Source organism: Rhinopithecus bieti, unplaced genomic scaffold, assembly GCF_001698545.2.
Source record: "Rhinopithecus bieti isolate Rb0 unplaced genomic scaffold, ASM169854v2 scaffold_41913, whole genome shotgun sequence".
Taxonomy (NCBI): domain Eukaryota; kingdom Metazoa; phylum Chordata; class Mammalia; order Primates; family Cercopithecidae; genus Rhinopithecus; species Rhinopithecus bieti.
In genome coordinates, this window is record NW_016818964.1 from 4,344,408 (window position 1) to 4,369,057 (window position 24,650).

The 24,650-nt window shown below is 48.3% G+C and overlaps 2 protein-coding genes across 4 annotated transcripts; one reads left to right on the forward strand and one right to left on the reverse strand.

Moving 5' to 3' along the window:
- The first annotated feature begins 1,028 nt into the window (after positions 1-1,028).
- On the forward strand, positions 1,029-7,640 carry TCL1B (TCL1 family AKT coactivator B). Its single transcript, XM_017857966.1, has 4 exons — positions 1,029-1,258; positions 5,739-5,909; positions 6,269-6,336; positions 6,945-7,640. The coding sequence occupies exons 1-3, from the start codon at positions 1,076-1,078 to the stop codon at positions 6,320-6,322; spliced, it is 408 nt and encodes a 135-aa protein (XP_017713455.1). The 5' UTR covers positions 1,029-1,075; the 3' UTR covers positions 6,323-6,336; positions 6,945-7,640.
- A 1,554-nt stretch (positions 7,641-9,194) lies between these two features.
- Positions 9,195-24,093, reverse strand: TCL1A (TCL1 family AKT coactivator A). 3 transcript variants are annotated; one of them, XM_017857969.1, is made up of 4 exons: positions 23,844-24,093; positions 22,146-22,316; positions 21,672-21,729; positions 9,195-9,787 (listed from the first exon to the last, which is right to left on the reverse strand). In XM_017857969.1, exons 1-3 carry the CDS (start codon positions 23,961-23,963, stop codon positions 21,682-21,684), a joined length of 339 nt encoding a protein of 112 aa, XP_017713458.1. In that variant the 5' UTR covers positions 23,964-24,093; the 3' UTR covers positions 9,195-9,787; positions 21,672-21,681. The 3 variants fall into 3 exon arrangements, with proteins under 3 accessions (XP_017713458.1, XP_017713457.1, XP_017713456.1); XM_017857968.1 differs by lacking the exon at positions 9,195-9,787 and adding an exon at positions 20,028-20,782; XM_017857967.1 differs by lacking the exons at positions 9,195-9,787; positions 22,146-22,316 and adding an exon at positions 20,028-20,782 and having other exon boundaries at positions 23,844-23,936.
- Positions 24,094-24,650: the final 557 nt, after the last annotated feature.

Sequence of the window (24,650 nt, forward strand, 5' to 3'; positions counted from 1 at the left end):
TCCCGTGGCCAAGGATGGGCTGGCCAGGTGGCCACGTGGCCTCGTTTCTGTCGGTTTTATCTGATCCTGATCTCAGATGCTGATAGGGCCCTGGCTTATTTTCTAAGGAGAGGGAGCTTGATTTGTGCAGGATGCGCCTTCACCAGATACCTCCAGGGGCAAGAGTCCACAGAGGTTACAGCGCCCCCCGCCCCCCATGCCTCTAAGCTCTAAGCTCAAAGAAGGATCCCTGACACGGAGTCCTGTTAAAGGAATGGCCACAGAGGTGGGAGAGACTAGGGTCGTGCATGCCAGCTCAGGATCTGGGGCAGGATGGTTGGCAGAGGGTCGCAAGGAGCAAAGGAGGGGAATCACTTGCCAGAAAATTGGGCAGGGGGAGCTCAGAGAGGAAGCTGAGGAGGGACCGGGACCAGTGGAAGGGAGGTGGAATAGGTCTTTGGCGCCAAATTCCTTGCAGAGGCCTGGGGTGAAGCCTGGGCAGCTCTATCCCCGGGAGCTGCCCTTTTGCCCCCAGCAGCTCCCAGTCCAGCCCCTGCCCCTCCAGGAGACCCAGGCCGGGTTCCTAACCCTACTGCTCTTTGGCTTCGTCCCTGCCTAGCCCCGATGCAGGTTGCTTTTATTTCCTCCCTCCTCCCCCCTCCCCCTCCTCTGCTTCTGCTACCTCCCCTTCCTCTGCTACCCACTTCGTTCAGGTTACTAAGCCACTCAAGCCTCTGATACTTCATCTATGAAATGGGGGTGACAGTCTCTAGTTTATGGAGTTGTTGGGAGATGTCAGTGAGATACCCTACGAAAATGCCTGACATGGCATAGGGGCTCCCCACATATTAAGCAACCTTTATCCCTCCTCCCGCTCTCGCCCTCCTCCCCCTCCTCAGCCCTCCTCACGTCACCCTCCTTCCCCTCCTTCCCCTCCTACCCCCCTCCTTCCCCCTTCCCCCTTCCCCGACTGGGCCCCGCCTCCACTGCCGGCCCCGCCCCCACCCACCCCGGAACTGCTGCATTTAAGGAGATTGCCCACCTGGAAAGGTCCACGCATGTGAGCCTCGAGGCGGGCTCCAGGTGCAGACTTGCCATGGCCTCCGAAGCTTCTGTGCGTCTGGGGACGCCCCCTGACCGTCTGTGGATCCAGAAGCCTGGCATCTACGAAGACGAGGAGGGGAGGACCTGGGTGACTGTGGTCGTGCGGTTCAATCCCTCGCACAGGGAATGGGCCAGGGCCTCAAACACCCAGGGCAGCGCCTCCCAGGGCAGCACAGTGAGTCCTGGGCACGAGGGGAGGCTGTGGGAGCGCTGCGCACTGACCCCTGCCCGTGTGGGACCGCGGTGGGGGTCAGAGGGGGCCGTTCTTACCCGCACTGGAAAACACTTCCGTGCAGGTCTAGGAGAGCAGCAATGCCCTGGCCCCAGGAACACCCCCGTGAAGGGACCACAGGCACAAACTTATCCACATGAGGTAATATGGTACTGCGTGGTGAAGCCGAGGCTAAGGTAGCTCAGGGCTTTGTGCCATTCCCAGTGTATGCTGGGAAGGCTCACAAATGGGGCAGCTATTGAACTGGGCTTTGTGGGATGAGTAGGAGTTCTCCAGGTCTAGAAAGGAGGCAGTAGTAGTATAAGCAAAAGCATTGCAACCTGGAGGCACCAGGTGGGCCAATAGGATGAATGTGAGATTGGTTTCAGATTACTAATCTGCAAAACGAGAATTACATGCCTCTGTGGCAACTGAGTCACAGACATGCTCCTGTACGTGGCTCACCGCCTGACTGGCCTGGGGAAGCATTTGACTGATAACAGATTCTGGAAATTAATTCAGGAGGCTTGGGTGGAGTCCTAGATTCTTTACTTTTCAAAAGCTCCCCAGGTGATAACGATAATGACTCAGGAGGCGGCCCTAGATGAGGGCTTTAGATCACAGCCGGTCTTTGAGGAATAAAGTAAATACAGTAGAGTCTCTGGTGAGGGCGAGAATTGAGTCCAGGACCGACTGTGGATGCTCAAGTCCCTGATAGAAAATGACCTGGGTAGTAATTATATACAACCTCAGCACAATCCTCTCCTATATTTGAAATTAGAAATTAGATTACTAATAACACCTAATGCTACACCTACACATCACTTCAAGCTCTGCTTCTTGGAACTTTGTGGAATTTTTTTTTCCCCCAAATATTTTTAATCTGAGGTTGGTTAAATTCATGGGTGCAGTATCCACGGAAATGGGGAGCTGGCTGTACCTTAGTATAATATGGTGAAAGTTTATCCGGATATTTAAAATGCCATTTAGGGCCAGGCACGGTGGCTCACGCCTGTAATCCCACCACTTTGGGAGGCCGAGGCTGGCAGATCATGAGGTCAGGAGATCAAGACCATCCTGGCTAACACGGCGAAAACCCGTCTCTACTAAAAATACAAAAAAAATTAGCCGGGCCTGGTGGGGGACGCCTGTAGTCCCAGCTACTCAGGAGGCTGAGGCAGGAGAATGGCGTGAACCCAGGAGGCAGAGCTTGCAGTGAGCCGAGATAGCGCCACTGTACTCCAGCCTGGGTGACAGAGCAAGATTCCGTCTCAAAAAAACAAAAACAAAAAAAACCCAAACATTTAGGTCATTGTAAACAATTCACTGCCTGTTTGTTTTTTGAGAGAGTCTTGCTCTAGTGTGGCTGGAGTGCAGTGGTGTGATCTCGGCTCACTGCAACCTGCAGCTCCCAGGCTCAAGTGAATCTCATGCCTCAGCCTCCTGAGTAGCTGGGATTACAGGCTATTTTTTTTTTTTTACAGCTATTTGTTTTTGTTATTTTTAGGAGATACAAGGTTTAATCATGTGAGCCAGGCTGGTTTTGAACTCCTGACCTCAAGTGATCTGTCCACCTTGGCTCCCAAACTGCTGGGATTACAGGCGAGCCACCGCGCCCAGCCAGTTCACTGATGTTTTAAACAATATAACACATTTCCTAAAAAATCTTCAAATAGGTTCTTTCAAAAAACATTGGTAGAGAACATGGAAAGGCTTTTCTGTACATACACTAAATAAAGCCTGCAAAAATTGTGGAGCAAATATTTTAAGTTTTTCAAAAGCCTGAGAAAGTGTTAATGGAGGGGACTGTGAAATGGTGCAGCCACTATGGAAAACAGGATGAGGATTCTTCAAAAGAGAATTACGGCACAATCCGGCAATGCCACTTCTGGGTGTATACCCACAAGACTTTGAAGCAGGAACTTAAGCATGTATTCGTACATCCATGTTCACAGCAGTATCATTCATACTAGCCAAAAGGTGGAGGCAGCCCCAGTGTCCATTGATAGATGAATGGGTAAACAAAACACAAACCATGAAGTATTCACACTTAAAAAGGAAGGAAAGTCAGACACATGGATGAAACTTGGAGACATTATACTAAATGAAATATGCCAGTCACGGAAGGACAGATTCTCTTGTATGAGGTGCTCAGAGTAGTCTCATTCATAAAGTGGAATGGTGGCTGCCAGGGGCTGGAGGGAGTCGGGGATGGGAAGTTAATGTTAATAACAGGTATGGAGTCTCAGTTTGGGAAGATAAAAAGTTCTGGAGGTGGATAGTGCCGACGGTTCCACATGTCAATGCCCTTAATGCCACCGAACTGTACTCTTAAAAACAGTTCTAAGTTTTTTTTTTGTTTTTTTTTTTTTAAATGATTCAGGGGAAATACAATGGATTCTTCAAGTAACTTAGCCATGGGTGGGATAAGGGACCTACTTAGTATTTTTTTCCCTCTTTCTTAAAAATAGATCGATGTCTTAGGGTGGGAATTAAGCTTCCTGGGCACATCTAATGCAAAGAGCAGCCAACTTTTTCTGTAAAGGATCTGATGGTAAACATTTTCCGCTTTGAGAGCTATGCTCTTGCAGCTACTCAGCTCTGCTGTTGCAGTGCAAAAGCAGCTAAAGGCAACGGTAAAGGAATGAGGGAAGGAGCCTTAGTTTATTTACAATAAAGCTCTATTTGCAAAAGCAGATGGCAAGCCGGACTTCGTTTGCTGATCTCTGATCTAAAGTCAGAATACACAGAGAAGGAGAGATTTTTGCCACATAATCTAAAATATTTCTCTTTGCAAAAGCAGTCCATAAAAAAGCTAGGACAACAGACTGAGAAAAATCATTCACAACATGTCTTTTGATAAAGCGCTAACTATTCTTTTTTTTTTTTTTTATTTTTTTTCTGACGGCAGAGACTCGTTCTGGTCGCCACTGGTAACTGGAGTAGCCATGAGCCAGATCTTTCCGCGCACTGCAAGCTTCCGCCTCCGGCGTTACCGCATTCTCACTTGCCATCAGTGTCTTTCCCGAGTAGTCTGGGATTACAAGGCGCCGCTTCACCTCGCTCCAGACTAGTTTTTGTATTTTTATGTAAGACGGGTGTTTCACAGCGTGTTGACAGGATGGTCTCGATACTCTATGAACCTGTGATCGCTCCGTCTCGGCCTCCCAAAGTGTGCTGGGATTTCATCAGGTCTTGAGCCCAGCTTAACATGACAGCCCAGCGCTAATATTCTTAATTCAAAAGATGTTTTATCACTAACGACAAACACTTAGAAAATTGTGTAAAAGACTTTCCATTTTGTTGCATAACATAGGAAGCTTTGGTTTTACTTTTCATCTTTCTAACTTCCAGTACCAGCCTAATTTTGTTATTTTTATTATTATGTATTTATTTTGAGACAGGGTCTTTCTCTGTCTCCCAGGCTGGAGTGCAGTGATGTGATCATAGCTCACAACAGCCTCTACCTCCCGGGTTTGAAAATCTTCCCACCTTAGCTTCCCGAGTAGGTGGGACTGTAGGCACATGCCACCATGGCCAGCTAATTTTTTATTTTTTGTAGAGACAGAGTCTTGTTATGTTGCCAAGGCTAGTCTTGAACTCCTGGCTTCAAGCAGTCCTCCTGCCTCGGCCTCCCGAAGTGTTGGGATTACAGGCATAAGCCACTGCTCCCAGCCTTATTTTGTATATTTACTATAAGTATGTGAAGGTCTGGCCAGGCGCGGTGGCTCAAGCCTGTAATCCCAGCACTTTGGGAGGTGGAGACGAGCGGATCACGAGGTCAGGAGATCGAGACCATCCTGGCTAACATGGTGAAACCCCTGTCTCTACTAAAAAAAAGACAAAAAACTAGCCCGGCGAGGTGGCGGGCGCCTGTAGTCCCAGCTACTCCGGAGGCTGAGGCAGGAGAATGCCATAAAACCCGGGAGGCGGAGCTTGCAGTGAGCTGAGATCCGGCCACTGCACTCCAGCCTGGGCGACAGAGCGAGACTCTGTCTCAAAAAAAAAAGTATGTGAAGGTCATGATCAGAACTGCAGTATATTTTGGGGGGAAAATCTATCACCCTCAGATCCAGGAGTCCATGGATATCTTGTTTTTAAAACGAAGATTTAAAAAATTATGGCAATGGCAGAGATGGAGCCCCAAGAGAATACTTAGCTTTAACCCAAGGTGGTGACAGGTTGGAAACAGTGGCTAAATTTGGGGGTTGCAGTGGGGCAAGGCAGGGTGCATGTCAGAGGGGGCCAGAAGAGCCCCAGTCATCCTAGATGAAGCCACAGGCACCAGTGCCAAGGCTCTTGGTCTGGAATTCTGAAAACATTTACCTCTGACCCTGGCAGTCCACTGGCCGGGCTGGGGCATCTAGGCCTGCATTGCTAGTATGCAGCCCAGTTGGCAGGGAACCCTATCCCTGATCTGCCACCTCCTCTCCGGTCCCTTCAGTATGAACCCAGCATCACGGTGCACTTGTGGCAGATGGCAGTGCGTACCCGGGAGCCACTCTCCTCTGGCCAGATGCCCTTCTCCCAGCTGCCCGCCGTGTGGCAGCTCTACCCCGGGAGGAAGTACCGAGCAGCGGATTCCAGTTTCTGGGAAATAGTGGACCATGGCCAGGCAAGTGTGTGGTGGTTCCAGGTGAAAGCGATAGGTGGCCCCCTGGTGACTGCCGTGGCCCTCTCTCTTCTGTACCCCTGGCCCCCTCGGGGTTCTTGTCTCTCCTCTTCCTGTCGCTCAAGTCTTCCTTCAAGGAGGCCTGAATGTGGATGGGTGGATCAGTACATGAGTTCCCATGTGGGATGTAGGCAGAATGGGTGAGGGAGGGAGGGTTGCCTTCCCTGGGCTAAGGAAATCCACAAGCCGGAGTTCCCACCTGCCTCACCCCTGCCTGCTGCTGCCAGCCTGCATGGGCGGCCCTTAAGGCCAAATGGAGGAGCATCTCCCAGAGGTTCTGTTGGTTGCTCCCTCTCCTGCAGATCGACTCCATGGAGCAGCTGGTCCTCACATATCAGCCGGAGAGGAAAGACTGACAGTGGAGTGGCTGGTATGTTGGGGGCCCGTGCCTCTCAGTGCAGGGATCAGACGAAAGCGCGAATACCTCTCCTCTTTTCAGAAAGACGGCATGGCCTCCTTCTCCTCCCTGCTGTTTCCCGAGATTTTTCTTACATAGCCACCTGTCACCTCTGCTCCCCAGCCCCTTGGATGTGATGGTCTACTGTGGGTGGGCCCCTATAATAAGTTCCTAAAGCATGGGATCTCATCGAATAAGATTAATCATTTAATCCTTGTGAGAATTCTGTGAGGTGTACATGTTAATGACCCATTTCACAATGAAAAGACTAAGACTCTGGGGATGGGAATGATTTCCTCGAGACCGTACAGCCAGGAAATAGCAGTGATCAAGCTCACATCTAATGATCTCGGGTCCCTAGGTTTAACCATGGCACTGAGGTACCATGTGACGGTGGCCTTCGAGGACCCAGCACTGACCCACAGAGGGCTCCTCCCAGATGGGCTGCAGCTTGGAGCAGGCCAGGCAGGGCCTGGTCCATTGGAGGGGCTGGCACTGGGTTTGCCTTTGACCCCAGCAGCTTGGATGGGGTGCCAGGCTCCTCCATAGTTCACTGACTATCTCTTTTGGTCTTCTCCCAGGCCCTGCGGGCCCTGCCTCTCTGGCCTGGTGTCTCCTCGTGCCCCCTCAGGATCTTCATGTACCTGCTCTTCTGTTTGCACACCCAGCATAGCTTCCTTGAGGGCAGGAGGCAGTGGGGCCCCTGAACACTCAGCTTCTCTCATTTTCCTCAGTTATGCGTCCTGTCCTGTCCTACTCGGATCTGCACTTCGGGCAACTGGCCTGGATGGACTTCACTAGGGGCCCTGTCTGTGCGCTGAGCCAGTTTCCCCTGCTGGCTGCAAGCTGTGGGTTCTCTTTCTCCTCTGTGCCCCTCATGCTGATCTTCTAGATGCCACTCCCAAATTCCCTTCATACCCACTGGGATGTGTGCCCAGCCAGGCCTCCGGCACCCCCAGTGCAGCTCGTGATTGGAAACTCACCATCAGCAGGCAGTGGCTCGGTTTAAGAGATGGCCGCAGAGGGAGCCCAGTCTGGATGTGGACTCGGATGCCCTGTGGGTATCAGTTCTGCTGACACTTTGGCCCGAAATAGATCCAGTGCTGAGCCAGTAGTGTACCCAGAGCCTCAGTGAGCCCATCTGCACAGTGGGGAGCGTGGAAGGATGGGTTTGGCCTGTGCTTCTGCTTGTTCAGTTTTTCAGCTCACGAAGGGATGCCAGTCCATGAAGGTGGCCTTGCAGTACTGGTTAATTAAACTTTATTGCGCACTGTCCACTTTTGTGCTGAATTGGAGCTTCTCTTTGGCCTCTTTCTAGCATAGAAGTGCAGCTTCTGGTACCGAAATGTTAAGGTAACATTTTAATGTTTCCTTTCATACTTTTCCACACTGGGAAGGAAATTGTAATTGATCCATTCAGCAGCAGGACACCGGCGGGAGGTAAGGAAGGGGAGGAGACTTGTGCAGGCTCTGGGTGAAGCCCTGCTGTGAAAGGGCAGGAAGGCCCGTGGTGGTCACAGGAGAACCGGGAGCAAGGGAGAGCTTCCAACGCGAGACAGTGCAACAGCGTGTCAGTGCAGGAGATGCAGAATGCAGGTGCAAGGGAGGAAGGGCCCATGTGCGGGAGAGATGACATGACAGAGGAGCAGAGTCCTTGAGCAGGGAGGGATGGGGCAGGGGGCCAAGGCACTGAGCGGGGCCACTACTGTGACCAGGAAGAAGTGGACGATACAGTGCAGGTCAGGGTGACCATGCAGTGGTGGCAAGGAGAGGGGATTCCCTCCCTCATGTCATTCACAAGAAAAAATCACCCATGGGCTAAAAATCCCAACCTTACAAAATCAATCTGTAAAAGCATTCATAGAAAGTTTGGGGAAATATGTTCATGAACGTGGGGTACAAAAAACCCAAGTAAGACACAGGTGTAAGCAAAAAGACAGTGTAAGACAAACTTTTTCAAGTGAAGCATTTCTGTATGACAAAATATTAGGAAGCGTCAATCACAATTTAGCAAGGTACATAAGGCACGCCAGTGTTTGCCTGGAGCGGATTTGCTCAAGCCTGGTGGTGTTGCGGCGAGGGGCTGTCTTGGGCATTGTAGAATGTCTAGCAGCATCCTTGGCCACCACCCACTGGATGCCAGAAGCATCCCCTGACCCCAACTTGTGAGAACCAAAAATGCCAGATGGCTCCTGAGGGGGCAAAATTGCCCTGACTGAGAATCACTACCCTAGATAAACACTTGCACATGTGGTGTACACAAGAGGCATGAAGAGGGAGCCTTGGGGTAAGAGTTGAGATTCCACAGTGTTGGCACGGTTAAAGGGAGGCCCCGTGAACAGGTGTTGGGGTGAGTACTGCAGGCTGGCATGGTACCTTCTGCTGAGAAGCTTATGTTGATCTGGCAGCCTGGTCTTTCAGGAACCCTATTCCCCTAGCCTGCCTTCCCTCCCACTGGCCTGAGTCGGGGGTATGCAGGAGAGGGTGTGTCATGCAGCATGCATCCCAGTCAACAGAGGAGGATTTCATGATGACACCAATCAAGAGTTAGGAAAGGTTTTTTTTTGATTTTTTGTTTTTTTCTTTGAGACGGAGTCTCGCGCTGTCGCCCAGGCTGGAGTGCAGTGGGTGATCACGGCTCACTGCAAGCTCCGCCATTCTCCTGCCTCAGCCTCCCGAGTAGCTGGGGACTACAGGTGGCCACCACCACGCCTGGCTAATTTTTTTGTATTTTTAGTAGAGACGGGGTTTCACTGTGTTAGCCAGGATGGTCTTGATCTCCTGACCTCGTGATCTGCCCGCCTTGGCCTCCCAAAGTGCTGGGATTACAGGCGTGAGCTACCGTGCCCGGCCTAGGGAAGGTTTTTATTGTTAAATGGGAAATTTACAGAGCCAGAGAGGGAAGGAGGCATTGTTTACCTACCCACAGAAACGTGCCCCCAGAAAGGAGCGGGCTCTGCTGGACACACAGTGGGTGTCTGCATCCAGGAGAGAGAATTCAGTCCCTTAGCTGCCGCCTTATAGGGCAGGCTGGGCACAAGTGCAATGATGAAGGCTGCACAGACTTCCTGGCTCCCAGGTGGGTGGGGCCTGGGAATGCTCCGTCCAGTGCCTGGACATTTGGGGTTGATGTATAATTGTAATAGGTTTGTTGTCAAATGTCCTCATATCCCAACACTGGGTTGCAGCAGAGAAAGCAGTTTAATGGTAGGGTCACCGAAGGAGGGGATAGGAGGAAACCTCAAATCCATCTCCCAGAGAAGTTTGGATTAGGAATGGGCCGAAGTGTGGAGATTATTGATTGGTTGAAAAGTGCAGGATGACATCGTGGGACAGGGAGATGAAGCAGCTGTATTCTCCTGCTGATCTGGTCCTCTGTGGGGGTCTTCAAACTGGTTGCTGGAATTTAGACTCTGAAAAACATCTTAAGTGATTTATTCTAATGTCAGAGATCCTGTCTATAGGAATAAAGGGGATACAAATAAATTATTAAACAGTCTTATAATCCTAAAGTCAGAAATCCTATCTGTAGAAACATCAGGTATGCAAATGGTCACCATCTAGAGTGCTACGTGACTTTCAGCAACAAGAAAGTGGGGCTAAGTGCAGCCTGATCAATGCTTAATTATGACTATTTCTGTCCAGAACCCAGCATGCAAACTGCAAGGGGGAAAGTTTCATATGGGAAGTTTCAGGCTCCCAGGATGAGGGAAGGAAGCCATCAGTTCCGTGGGAAGCAGAGCTTGGGTGCTGCTTCTTCCTTGGGAAATAGGCCCTCATCCCTGCCACCTAGGACACCTCTGCTCCTTGACCTTAGAGTGCCATTAGTCCTGTAGCATTGGGAGGGGCCCCCAGCCCCAGGCTGGTCCCCAGGGAAGCACACTTTGGGATATGCTGCCCCTCCTGGGTGCCATCCTGCACTTGCTGGTGGTCTGTGTGCTCTCCTGGCCTCACTGCTGAGGTCTGCAGCAGAACAAAGCATGTTCTGTGCCTGGTGACTCCCAGGGCCTGGGTGACTTGGCTTCACCTGGGATCCTACTGCTTGTTCTGCCCCAGCTGTTTGCTGTGACCCCTTTCCAGCTGCCATCTGGCTGGTCCACGCCCAAGCCTCTGCTGAGGTCAGCCCTGGCACTTGGCATCAGTGCTGGATGGGGCATGGCGGTGCCCCACAGAAGATGCACTCCAGAGAACCTCTCACCCCAGCTCACCGTAGTGATATAGGAGTTAAAAAGGAATTATTTAGGCAGATAGCAAGGGCATGGGAGTCGTCAGTAAGGCTTTTCTTCTTCTTCTTTTTTTTTTTTTTGAAATGGAATTTTGCTCTTGTTGCCCAGGCTGGAGTGCGATGGCGCGATCTCGGCCCACCACAACCTCCTCCTCCTGGGTTCAAGTGATTCTACCTCAGCTTCCCAAGTAGTTGGGATTTCAGGCATGTGCCACCACGCCCAGCTAATTTTTTGTATTTTTAGTAGGGATGGGGTTTCTCCATGTTGGCCGGGCTGGTCTTCAACTCCTGGCCTCAGGTGATCTCCTGACAAACTACTGGAATTACAGGCGTGAGCCACCGTGCCCAGCCCAGCCTTTTCTTTTTAATGAAAGCAGCCCCAAATCATTTTCTAATAGCAGCCTGCAAGCCGGGAGCTTGCACGGGTGAATGCTGGCAGGAACGAAGGACTAGACATGTGCAAGGTAGCAGACTTCTCTGTCAGCCACATGTACTGTAAGGAGCAGACAAGATGGGGCCAATCAACTGGGAAGCCTATTTGCGTAAGATCGTGTGGGGTGACCAGCCTTCCCCGCCAAAACTAATGTGTGAGTCCTATATGAATCGGATACCACCTCCTCAACTGGGTCATGAAACTTGGAGCATTCACCACCAACTGTCTTTTTTCCACTTGGAGACCCCTTCCTATATACAGGAAGCTGTTTCTCTTTCTCTCCTCTTCTACCTATTAGACCTCTGCTCTTAAACTCCTCATGTGTCTGTGTCGTATAAGGAACTCCAGGGTATATACCCCAGACAAAGTAGCCCCTTCAATAGTGGACTCTTTTGCATTGCCTGGGTCCAGAGGCTCTGGCCCAGGCTCCTTTTGCTGTTAAGTTTCTGTAACATTGTGATACATTAAGAAATACAGATTTGGTCTCCATCCCCAGATCCTAGCATAGAGCTCCTGAAACCTCTGGAATTTTCTAAGTGATAGGAGTGAGAGGAGCATCTTTTGTTCTTCATAATAAACCCCCTTCAACCTACCATGTGATTACAGGATTGGAACTTCTAGTCCCACCCTTCTGACCTCCAGGAAATACAAAAATAACAACAGTGTTTCCAAACATTGGGAAGGGGAGAAGAGAGAAGGTAGAGGTAAAGTACATAGGTTTTCCCGTGGAAAGAAGTCCAGAAAATACAGTTGAAAGATCACGTCACAGAGCTAGGAACATATTATTTAAAGGAAAAACTAGAAGAAATAAGACTCATAAGAAAACTAACCAAAATTGGCAGCAGGAGATATGGACAGGAGGAGAGAGAAAGCACAAGGATACTATATCCTCATCCTTCACAGGGGACAGTTGGGAGAGGTCATAGAACAATAAACAGAACGGCCATGTAAAAGCTCTAAAGGGGCTGGGCGTGGTGGCTCACGCCTGTAATCCCAACACTTCGGGAGGCTGAGGCCAGTGGATCATTTGAGGTCAGGAGTTTGAGACCAGCCTGGCCCACACGGTGAAACCCCATCTCTACTAAAAATACAAAAATTAACTGGGCGGTTGTAGTGCATGCCTGTAATCCCAGTTACTCAGGAGGCTGAGGCAGCAGAATTGCTTGAGCCTGGGAGGTGGAAATTGCAGTGAGGGGAGATCACGCCCCTGCACTACAGTCTGGGTGACAGAGTGAGACCCTGTCTCAAAAAAAATAAAACCTCTAAAAGTGCAATGCAGACCTTCTGAATTATATAAGAAAAACAACCTTTCCAGAATATATTTGAACCAGTAAGAGAATTCAACAAGTGTTTATACATTTAACATGTAACCCCCAACAGTTTTCTACTATATAGACACAAGTCAGTTAGAAAAAAAAAAATAGGTGATCACATGTAAAATACTTACAGGAAGCAAATTTTAAAATTCTGAAGGACAGTAAACAAGTCTTGAATAAACCTAAAAATCTTAAAATAGTAATGTAAATGGAACAATTTACCTCTATGCCTCAGTTTCCTCATCTGTAAAACAGGGACAATAAAAATAGCCATCTCATGGGCTGTTGTACAGATGAACATATCGGGTTATGTAAGCATTTGTAAAGCTCTTAGTGGTACATAGGGCTATGGAAAAGTGTTGCCTAAATCAATCGGAGGCTTCGTTATCGCAAAGATATATCTCCCTAAGCCTATTTATGAATGTAATGCAATCACAACAAAGAACTTAAGAGTTTTGTACCTGGACAATATGAACCTCAAATTGATATGGAGAATTTAAGATGTAAGAAAAGCTGGGAAAAATCTGAACGAGGAGAGCTGTGAAGGCACACTAGGGTTAGCAGCCATCAACAAGCAACCCAAAGCTGCAGCAACTAACCCTGGTGGTGCTCACGTAGGTGCAGGCCTCAGAGCAGTGAAAATGGAACAGAGGCTGAGAGAGAACTGAAAATACAAGTGGAAGTTTAGCACGTGAATGAAGGCTGGTAGAACTGCCACCTGGGCATAACGATTATTTTATGCTAATGGCTCTTGATAAAGAACAGATGCACGAAGAGCACTCTGCCTTCTCCTTTCTCTTCCTGAAAGCAAAAGAGAAACCTCCATGTGGAAGATGTCCTCCCTCTATCAGAATGAAAGTAACACATCACTGGGGCTGAGAGTTGAGGCTGAGAGAATTCTGTATAAACTAACATTATAAATGAACCTTTCTCTTCAGCCACAAGTAACTCCCCTAGCCCAAAGCCCCTTGCCTGGTCACATTTTCACCATATACTACTCTTTGTCCAAAATTAGTGTTTAACTCTGTTTCTTTGTGTCTTTGTTTTCCTATGAGGGCTCCTGTGTCACAGAAAACTTGTGTTAAATCAATACGCTTTTCTCCTATGAATCTGTTTTACGTCAATTGAATTCTCTAGCCCAGCCGAAAATGCTAAGAGGGTACCAGTGAACTTTTGCCTTGCTTACACAATCAAGGTGGCATTTCAATGCACTGCCAAAGGATACATTAGTCACTAAACAGTGTCATGACACCTGGCTAGCCATTTACCTAAAAAAGTTGGATCACTGCTTCATTTCTCATATAAAAGTAAATTCCAGATAGATTAATGACTTAAACAAAGGAAACGACAAAAAGATAGACAAAAACATGAAGGAAATTTGTTATTGTGGAGCAGAGAAGTCCTTATTAAGAAAAACTTGGGCCGGGCGCGGTGGCTCACGCCTGTAATACCAGCACTTTGGAAGGCTGAGGCAGGTGGATCACGAGGTCAGGAGAGTGAGACCATCCTGGCCAACATGGTGAAACCGTGTCTCTACTAAAAATACAAAAAATTAGCTGGGCGTGGTGGCGGGCGCCTGTAGTCCCAGCTACTCGGGAGGCTGAAGCAGGAGAATCGCTTGAACCCGGGAGGCGGAGGTTGTAGTGAGCCGAGATTGCACCACTGCACTCCAGCCTGGAGACAGAGCAAGACTCAGTCTCAAAAAAAAAAAAAAAAGAAAAACCTAAACCCAGAATACACAAAAGAAAAGCAATATATATGACGACAATGTTAAAAAATAAAACATTTCTGCCTAGCAGAAACAACAACAAAATAAAGTACAAAACAACGTAACCATGGCGAAAACACAGGTAAGTATGTGGAGAAACACTGACACAAAGGACTTCTTTCCTGAATATCTAAATTCTTTATGGCTGTTTCCACACTTCATTCATCCCTCACCAGCTTAGATTCTGTGTTCCAAAAACTCCTTCACACACGGGAGACCGTCTGCCCCACTCTTCTGTATCACTTGCCAGGTGAAATGCCACATGTGGTGGAACCCACTTTGCCTTCTTATTTTCTAAACCTGACAGAAAAATATTGATAGACAAAATACTCATAAAAACAGGCTGACAATTTCCACTTTGAATTCCTGCCTGCAAACCTCAAAAGGCCACATCTGCTCAGCAATTCTATCAAGTTTCTCTAGTAAGCTGGTTTCCCCTGGATCAGAGATAGCTGTGTCAGTCCATCTGTTCTACTTGGCTGAAAAAGCGACCTCAAATTGGGAATTCCCAGAGGGGCCTTGCCTGAAGGGTCCACACAAAGCTCTTCTGCCTTCCCGATCACTCTGCTCTGTTTCTTTCCATCATGGGACTTCCCTCTGTACTAGAACGCATACACCCTGCACCTAGCTCAGGGCCAAAGATTGAGTTGAATAAACAAATACCAGAAGGGAGAAACGGTAGATTCTGGCAACATCAGACCACACCACTTACTAACTTGGGGCAAGTAACTTCTAGTCTCGGAGCCTGTTTCTTCACCACGAACTTGGGGGTAACAAGAGTACGTACTTCTTCGTAAGGCCTAAAGGAGATAATCTGTGTTAATCACACATCACACTAGCTAGTCCACTGGGTTCACTTTTTGGACCAACTGCCTTTCTCTTTTTTTTAGCTTTCCTTCTTTATTAAATTCCCTTAAGCATTACTCATATTATAATTCAAGTTTAAGACAGGACAAATCTCACAAAGTATTTATGGTAAGTTCTCTTCTTCTTATAAATGAAGCCATAAAAAAGTATCCCCTAATTCCTCTAGTTTTTCCAACCTGTAAAATTGAAAAAAAGTTATTCTGGTATACTAAAACCAGAACCAAGTTTCCTCAACATCTTCAGTTAAACTACCTTTAATTCCTCAATCAAGGCATACCACACAATGTTATCTACACTTTACAGTAAAGGATTCTGAGTGACTGGTGTTTTTTGCTTAGTGTAACCATTACACAACAGTATGTACTTATCACCCCTGGCCTCCTAAAAAAAAAAAAAAAAATCCAGAATTTATTATCTTGACCTTAGGTGCCAAATGAGGTTGGCCAGGCTTTCTCCTGGGGTAAGATCGTAGATGGTTAGGAGTGAATAAAACCCCAGCTTCGTGATTCTGTATGACATCACACACTTTCAGCCTAGCATTGCCAACTACTGGGCACATTCCCCTAAGCTTCTTGTAACAAAGGTGGTGATGTTCATTTAAAAAATATCAAGAAACAGATTAATAAAATTCAGAATATGGTATGTACAAATCCATCTTTACGAAAGGATTTTCTAGAAATTCAAGGAGAAAAATGCATAATATACATATTTTACTGTTTTCCTTATATATACAAAGACCTTTGTTATAAGTAATTACTAAGCTAATGATACAGTTTTACTTCAAGTTTAGTTTTTCCTATTGTGACATTAGCATCTGACTACATTCATTCTGAGATAGCCTGAAGCAAACGTAGGTGGGGGTGCCTGTCACCCTGTTGAACAGTTACCAAAGAAAGTAGAGATGTTGAAAAAAGGCAGTTGTAACTTTGAGCAAAAATCGACCTAATTATTTGTGATTATATGTCATATTTTTTAAGGTGAGCATCTCAAGCCAACTGTTTGATTTTTTAATAATACAGCAAATTGTGTTATTCTTGCAACATTCTTGATCTCTTTAGTTGCAGACCAGTAGTAATTCCTTCCCTCCTGCTTAAATTATATGAATAAAAATGAAAGGACAGGCTGGGCACGGTGGCTCATGCCTGTAATCCCGCCGAGGCGGGCAGATCACAAGGTCAGGAGATTGAGACCATCCTGGCTAACACGGTGAAACCCTGTCTCTACTAAAAATACAAAAAAAATTAGCCAGGCACGGTGGCGGGCGCCTGTAGTCCCAGCTACTCGGGAGACTGAGGCAGGAGAATGGCGTGAACCCGGGAGGTGGAGCTTGCAGTGAGCCGAGATCGCGCCACTGCACTCCAGCCTGGGCGACAGAGCGAGACTCTGTCTCGGGAAAAAAAAAAAAAAAAAAAAACAACCCTTAACAAAATGCTAGCAAACCAAATCCAACAGCATATAAAAAGGATTATACACTAGGACCCATTAAAATTCATCTCAGAAATGCAAAATGGTTCAACATACCAAAAAAAATGAGTGTATCACACCATATCAGTACAATAAAGGACAAACACCAACATTCCAATAGATGATCATCTCAACAGATGCAGAAAAAAACATTTGACAAAATCTAACATCCCTGCATGAAAAAAACACTCAATAAACCAAGAATAGAAGGGAACTTCCTCAATGTGATAAAGGACATTTACGAAGAAGCCATAGCTAATATCAGACTTAATGGTGAAAGATGGAGATTTCTAAGATCAGGACCAAGGCAAGGATGTCCACTCTCACGCTTTCTTTCTTTTATTTTTTTTTTTCCCCGAGACAGAGTCTTGCTCTGTCGCCCATGATCGAGTGCAGTGGTATGATTTCAGCTCACTGCAACCTCTGCCTCCTGAGTTCAAGCAATTCTCTGGCCTCAGCCTCCCAAGTAGCTGGGACTATAGGCACCTGCCACCACACTGGGATAATTTTTGTGTTTTTAGCAGAGACGGGGGTTTCACCATGTTGGCCAGGCTGGTCTTGAATTCCTGACCTCAGGTGATCCACCCATCTCGGCCTCCCAAAGTGCTGGGATTACAGGCATGAGCCACCGTGCCTGGCCCACTCTCACTATTTCTATTCAACACAATTCTAGAGGTTCTAGCCAGGGTAATTAGGCAAGAAGACAAAAGAAAAATCATCCAGATTGGAACAGAGTAAGTAAAATAAATATCACATCATACTTGTGAGGATGGCCGTTATCAAAAAACCAGAAAACAAATGCTGGTGAGGCTGTGGCAAACCCTTGTGCACAGTTGGTAGGAACGTAAAATGTTGTAACTGTTATGGAAAACAGTATGGAGACTCTTCAAAAAATTAAAAATAGAACTACCATATGGCTCAGCAATCCAACTTACGGGTATTCATCCAAAAGAATTAGGAAACAATCTTGAATTGATATTTGCATGCCCACATTCATTTCAGCACCATACTTAATAGCGAAGAGGTGAAAACCACCTCCTATCCACTGGTGGATGAATGAAGGAGGAAATGGTGGTGCATACATACAATGAAACTTTATGCAGCCTTAGAAAAGAAGGAAGTCCTGCCATATGGATGAGCCTTGAGGACATCATGCTAGGTGAAATTAATCAGTCACAGAAGGACAAATACTGCATGATTCCTACTTAGATGAGGAAGCTAAAGTTGTAAAACTCCTAGAAGCAGAAAGAAGGGTAGGGGTTTCCAGGAGCTGGGGAAGAGGAGGCGATGAAGAGTTGCTCTTTGGAGGGCATAGAGTTTTAGTCATGCAAGATGAAAAAGTTCTAGAGATCTACTGTACAACAATGTTCATATAATAAACAATACTGTACTGTACACTTAGAAGTCTGTTATGAGGGCAGATTTCATGTTAGTTTTTTGTTTGCGCTTTTTTGTTGTTTGAGAGAGGGTCTTGCTTTGTCACCCAGGCTGGAGTGTAGTGGCAGGAACACAGCTCACTGTAGCCTTGACTTCCCGGGCTCAAGCAATCCTCCTGCCTCAGCCCCACAAGTAGCTGGCACTAAAGGTACATACCACCATGCCAGGTTAATTAGATTTTATCATAATAAAAAAAGTAAAGTTAGGAATCAATTTAACAAAAGAAATGCAAAACCTATACTCTGAAAACTGCAACATGTTATTGAAAGAAATTAAAAAAATATAAATAAATGTGTATGCAATAAAATATGTAGAGGGAGGCTGGGCACAGTGGCTCACGCCTGTAATCCCAGCACTTTGTGAGGCCAAGGTGAGTGGATCACCTGAGGTCAGGAGTTGGAGACCAGCCTGACCAACATGGTGAAACCCTGTCTCTACTAAAAATACAAAAAAAATTAGCCGGGCGTGGTGGTGGGTGCCTGTAGTCCCAGGTACTTGGGAGGCTGAGGTGGGAAAATCGCTTGAACCTGGGAGGTGGAGGTTGCAGTGAGCCAGGATTGCGCCACTGCACTCCAGCCTGGGCAACAACAGTGAAACTCCATCCCTCTCTCTCTCTATATATATATAAATATATATGTGGAAAATTATGAGGTATTTAGAATGCATTGGCAAAACAACTTTGTGTTTCCAGCCAAAACCCTAGAGTCAGTCTGGTGGAAAACTGAGATTCTGCATTGCATTTAGTTAATTTATTGGGGTCATTTATTCTTACAAAACAGCATTTCTTTTAGTAAGAAGTAATCCTTTTGCTATGTTTTTAATTTCCACAGCAAATCAAATCTGCACAGCGCTTGCCATCCCCTCTTCCTGAGAATCTAGCTCCCTCTTTTTCAAGGCCCAATCTTAAATACCACATCCACAGACAGGAATTTCCTTACCAGCCAATCGAACTCCCTACACTCTGTTACCCTGTTCTATGTTCTTCTGGGATTTCGCACCTTCTTTTTATCGTTTCCCAGAACTAAGGCTGCATGAGAGTAGGGCCTTCGCCTTCTCCTTGCTACGTCCCAGTTCCTGACACTGTTCATGGTGATGGTCAAATATTTGGTCAACAAAAGAATCTGGCACAAAAGCTTTCCTCTTCCTGGGTCCTCGCATTCCTATTCCTAAAATGAGGGGGCTGCCTGATCGCCTATGGCCCCCCTGCTCTGCCTTTCCATGTTTTGGCCCTGCTGAGAGGCATCTGTACAGTAATTGCTCCCATAGACCAAACTCCATTGCTGCCTTGGGCTGTGCAGGGTGACTGGGTTACAGGAGACACAAACCCTGGCACATTGGGCATCAAGTGTTTCTTCTCTGTCTAGTGCTGGTTAAGAAACCTGGGTTCAGAGACTGTAAAGCGGGAGAAGCAGTGTTTTTCTTATACAATTCTGTTAAAACAACTGCAGTTATACATCCCGCTGAATCCTCAGAAGAACCCTCTAAGTTCATCTGTGACAAGAAAGCTGTGGACTAGAGATACATGGAAATGGGAGGGCCAGGATTCGACACAGGATGGATTCCCTTCTCTGGAAGGCATCCCCTGGTAATATTTGAGGTCCAGCTACTGTCTATGGAGATACAGGAGGGGCAGGGGGGCCTTGAGAAGGGAGCAAGAGGACAGGGCATGGGGTGGGATCTGCTGTGACTGCAGGTCATGGGAGGTGGGGAAGGGAGTCTGCTTGGGGCCTGAGTGGTCAGGGACAGTTTCAGGCAGGAGGGGCTTCTGCTGGTATTGTGAACAGAGAGGACAGAAGTATCCGTGCAAGGACAGAGCCCGGTGAATGCCTGGGCGAGGAGAAGGCAGCGCTGGTTGGAGCCGAGGGCACATGGGAATGAAGAGGGTGAGGAGGGCAGGACCAGATAGAGGCAGGAGGGGCTCCTGAATACCAGGCATTGCCGACGTTTCTGAGATTGCTTACTCCAGTGGTTCTCAACATATGCCTCCAAGAACACTGGGGTTTGAAGCATTGGATTACATGGGAAAAAAATCGTAGTCCCTTATCTCCAAAGTAAAATAAATAAATCCATGAGTATTTTTTATTTGGTGGCTGCCTATTCTCACTTCTCTTCACCAAAATCTAAGTCAAGGATAGAAGCTGATTCAGCATGAAGTTAGATAAACTATCTTGCATTTAATCAATCATTACAAAAAGTATTCTTGACACATACAACCTCATATAACACCCAGGTGTGTGACCATCTATAAAAGGGGGGAAACCCAACCTCTATCCCTTTTCCACGTGGGCAAGCCAAGGGTTCTGAGGGTTCGTCTACAGGGCTCGCCGGCCTGGCCTCCTGCTGCGTCCTGGGCTGTGGACCACTGACGCAAAGGCTTCTGAGTCCTGAGCACAGACAAGGGCTCCTTTCGGGCCTTTTCTTGAGCTGCACCTGAACCTGTGTTCAGGCAGGGTTTGCAGGCAAAGCACCAAGTGAGACCACTGGTCCAGGGTCTCAGAGGCCCTGCTCAGGTGAATCGGCTGGGTTCTCACAAGTTCACGGAGCTGAGTGACTGTGCAACATGAAACAGTAGTGCTGTGAGGGACAGCAGGGGCGGAAAGAGGCTGAAAACCATCAGCCAGCTGAGAAAAGCTGAGGCACAGGTAAAGGTGGGCACTTGGAAGAAGCTCTGCCAAATGGAGTCCTCCCTGGCAGGAGTGGTAGTGCTGAGGGGAGCAGAGTGGGCTACGGGCAGGTCCAGCAGGCCCTGGGGAGAGCTCATCCTCTGTCTGTCCGTTCCCTCCCAGACCCCAGCGTGGTGGAGGAGAAGACACAGGCATCGTAAAGGAAGGTGAACAGAAACACAATGCCCCCATTGTAGGCTGGCCAGGCTCAGGCCCTGGGGCGAAAGGAGACAGGTGCTGCGAGACCTGGGAAAGGACAAGAGAAGACAGAGTCAAGGGTGAAGGAAAGGACCAGGCAGTGGCGAGCAAGTCTAAGTGGGAAGCCTCGTGGTCAGGGATGGCCCCCAGAGGCCTTCTGAGCCAAGGCAAATTCTGAACAGGGCAGAAGGCTTGTGGTCAGAATACGGTTTTGACACCTGGCTCTGCAATCTGAAGATGTCACTCACTGTACTCCTCAAAACTCATTTTGGAGTTTTGTAATCTTATTTCCTCAAAACTCAATAACATATCTAATATCTGGCTCAGTTATATTATCAAGCACCAGTGCTTATTTAATAAAGCAATGGTAAGGCCGGGCATGGTGGCTCAAGCCTGTAATCCCAGCACTTTGGGAGGCTGAGGTGGGCAGATCACGAGGTCAGAAGATCGAGACCATCCTGGCTAACATGGTGAAACCCCACCTCTACTAAAAAAAAAAAAAAATTAGCCGGGCGTGGTGGCGGGCACCTGTAGTCCCAGCTACTCGGCAGGCTGAGGCGGGAGAATGGTGTGAACCCAGGAGGCAGAGCTTACAGTGAGCTGAGATTGCACCACTGTACTCTAGCCTGGGCAACAGAGCGAGACTCCGTCTCAGAAAAGAAAGGCAATAGGAAATGAAAGTGCTGGCTGAAACTTGTGAAGTACTGTATAGATATGAGCAGCTGCGATAAAGGGGGCTGCCTACAAAGCCCTTGGCTCCCCAAGTGGTAAGGGAGAGACACAGGTGCCTCCAGGAAGACTCTCCCATCCCTGGGAGCCCTGAGATGGCAGCAGTCGGGGAGGGGTTAGCACTGCCTTCATGGAGAAGGGGTGGTCTTTCCTTCTGGTACAGCCACTGTGGACTAAGAGGGGTCAAGCCCCAGTCAGTGGAGCTCACCGTGCCACAGTCAGTCATCTGGCAGCAGCTCGAGAAGCATGTCCTCCACGCCGTCAATCTGAGAGGCAGAGAGACAGAGAAGGCATTGATCAGCCAGAGCCCTCCACTCCCTCCATTCCTCACTCCTGCACCTTCCCCTAGCTGGAAACAGCAGGTAGGAACCCAAGTGTGAATTTCAGGGGCTCTCGGAGACGGCTCCTCCTCCCACCAGCCTTCAGCCTGTGGCTGTCCACCAGAGATGTCTTCCTGCGGCCAGCTGGGGGGCTGGGAGGAAGGGGAGGTAGGGTTCTGTTAGATACCTCGGAGGATCTATCTTCTCTCTGGGAAAGTCCTTTAGAAATCCTCAGTTGTACATTTCCCCCAATTTTTGATGCTTTTGGGACTGGGATGGAGGGAAGATAAACCACTAAGACCAGACACGGAGGAAGGGAAACCCAAGATCACCCGATGGATCCCTGGGAGAAACACACTCGCCTTGATGTGGTACACTAAGCGCCAGAAACTGGAGTCTGAGGATCGGTATCGTCCATCAGGGTAGAGCTGCCACAAGATAGGCAGCAAGCTTGGGCCTATCTGGCTGGGGGTCATAGGATTCCCCAGGAGGATGTCTTCCTGACGCAAGAGCACCCGTAACCTATCCTCTATCTGAGGAGAAGAAAAGGACAGGGCATACTTTCAGGTTCCGCTTGCCAGGGCTCCTCCAGGCACAGAAAACCAGAGTCCTTCCTGCCAGCCACCCACCCGTCTGGGCAGGAGTCCGAGTATGAAATGACAGTCATCACTGTTCCCTGAAGCTCACTTCCTTAGGCCATGCATGCTCCTCTCAAGGACTCTGGCTGGGCCAGACACGCACACGCGTCTAGCCACCCAGACAGGGCCATGAAAAGCACACTTTTTTTCTGGCGGGTTGCAGTGGCTCACACTTGTAATTCCAGTGCTTTGGAAGGCCGAGGCAGGAGGATCGCTTGAGGCCAGAAGTTTAAGATCAGCCTGGGTGATGGAACGAGACCCTGTCTCTACAGGGGAGAAGAAAGAAAAGAGTACTGGCCTTTTCAATGATGTGAGGCAAAATCTGTCCCACTGTTTGCTAGTGGGTTTTTGTGTGGCATTTATCATGATTACATGAAAAACTATCTGGTTTGTGGTTTTGGTGTCACGTTGAAGAAGAGATTTCTCAACCAGAGATTTAAAAGAAGAAATTCACTGAATCTGCACATTATTTCTTCGAATTTTGATTTTAAAAAAGTAAATGTTTAACTTGATTATTAAAGTAAAAACATATTTAAAAAATTGAAGTGCCAATAAAAAAGCAAATTTTGGTGGTGGTTAAGAGCCTAGAATTCCAACCCCATTACCTACTAGCACGCCTACCTTGGACAAATGTACTTTTTGTGCCTCAGTTTCCCATCTGTAGAGACACAGTTAACACTCAATAACTTTTGATTGTTTGCTACTGGACATACATGTTCTAATTTGTTTTAATTTTTATGCTTTCTTCAGTCTATGTGTGTAAAGAGTTTTAACATTTTTTGACTCTTTTTCATTGAGTAAATCCAAATACTTGTAAAAGAGTTATGTATTTCTTTAACAAAAACTTCACATGGACTAAGGACCCATCTTAAGGCATCACACAAAAAACAAAGTCAATATTGATTCAATACCAGCGCTTATACTACGACATCACTTGTTCAATTTGTTTTCTAAATAAAGCACAGAGGTCATGGAAAATACTTCACACTCTAGGGCAGTGGTTGCTATGCCTGGTTGAGGTGCTCTTTTGAGCTGTTGAGGGTTCTTTTTAAAATAGATTTCTGGGACCCACCTAAGATGATTCCGATAATCGGCCATATGGATAAGTCACTTAGAGATACCCATTTTTAAGGATTAGGACCCCGAAGCCCAGAAAAGGGTGCTGTAGTCAACATTATAGTCACACTCCACAGGCACTGGGTCCCCTCCTTTGGCCGACATTCTTTTGCGGTTTTCCCACCCTTTTTCCCTGCCTGGAGAACTCCTATTCATCCTCCAGAGCCCAGCTCAAAGTGGCTTCATCTGTGGGGATCCTCCCTGCCCCACAGTGGGTGCTCCTCAAGGCCTCACCCTTCCTAGGGCATCCCAAACTCCCGGGGGCTGCCCCTGCTGCCTCGCCATCCGCTCCAGAGCTGGCTGTACCTCAATGGTTAAGGGCAGCCAGGCGCGCTGCTTCTCGTCCAAATACACGAACTTGTCCCAGGCCCACAGGCGGTCCGGGTGGTCGGTGACTTCCTCCCCACGTAACGGGCACTCGGCCATGGCGCCCTAGGGTCGCCTAAGAAGCAAGAGCCAGAGCCTCTCGAGGCTGCTCGCTGGTCCCTGGGATGTGGGGCCGACGCTTTATATCCGGGCAGCATGCGGCCGCCACCAAGCGGCGGGGCGGGAGGACGGCCTTGGGGCGGGCCCCTGGGTCGGGAGGAAGACCTTGGGGCGGGGCGTAAGGCAGGATGGGGCGGGGTTTGTGGGGGTCTTGGTGGCAAGTGAGGGTCCCACGCAGGCGCTACGTCCCGGCCTGACTTGCTCTCTGGAACGGTGGCAGCGCCTGGGAACGGAGACCTAGCCCTAGCTGACGTGCGGCTTCCTCGAGGCCCCGGCCAGCAGCGACCCCGACCGCCGCCCTCCGCTGCTGCTGGAGAGCCGGCCGGGGTGACCTTGGCCCTTTCTTCTTCTGGGAGACCCCGCCGCTTCCCTCGGCTGCCGGACCGGGACTATGGGCCTCTGCTGGGAACTCACAGTCGACACCAGGATGCCCAGAGCCAGGACCCACTTCTCATCTTCTGGGATCAGAAGAGACCCACGCGGGCCTGAGTTAGGCCTGGGCTTTCCCGGGTTCCCTGGATCTCCTCCAGCCTGTGCCTTAGAGTGTCAGAGTCCATTTCTTGGCAAAGGACAACTCCTGACGCGCCGTCTTCCATACACAAAGCATGCATTTTCCACAGGTCTGAT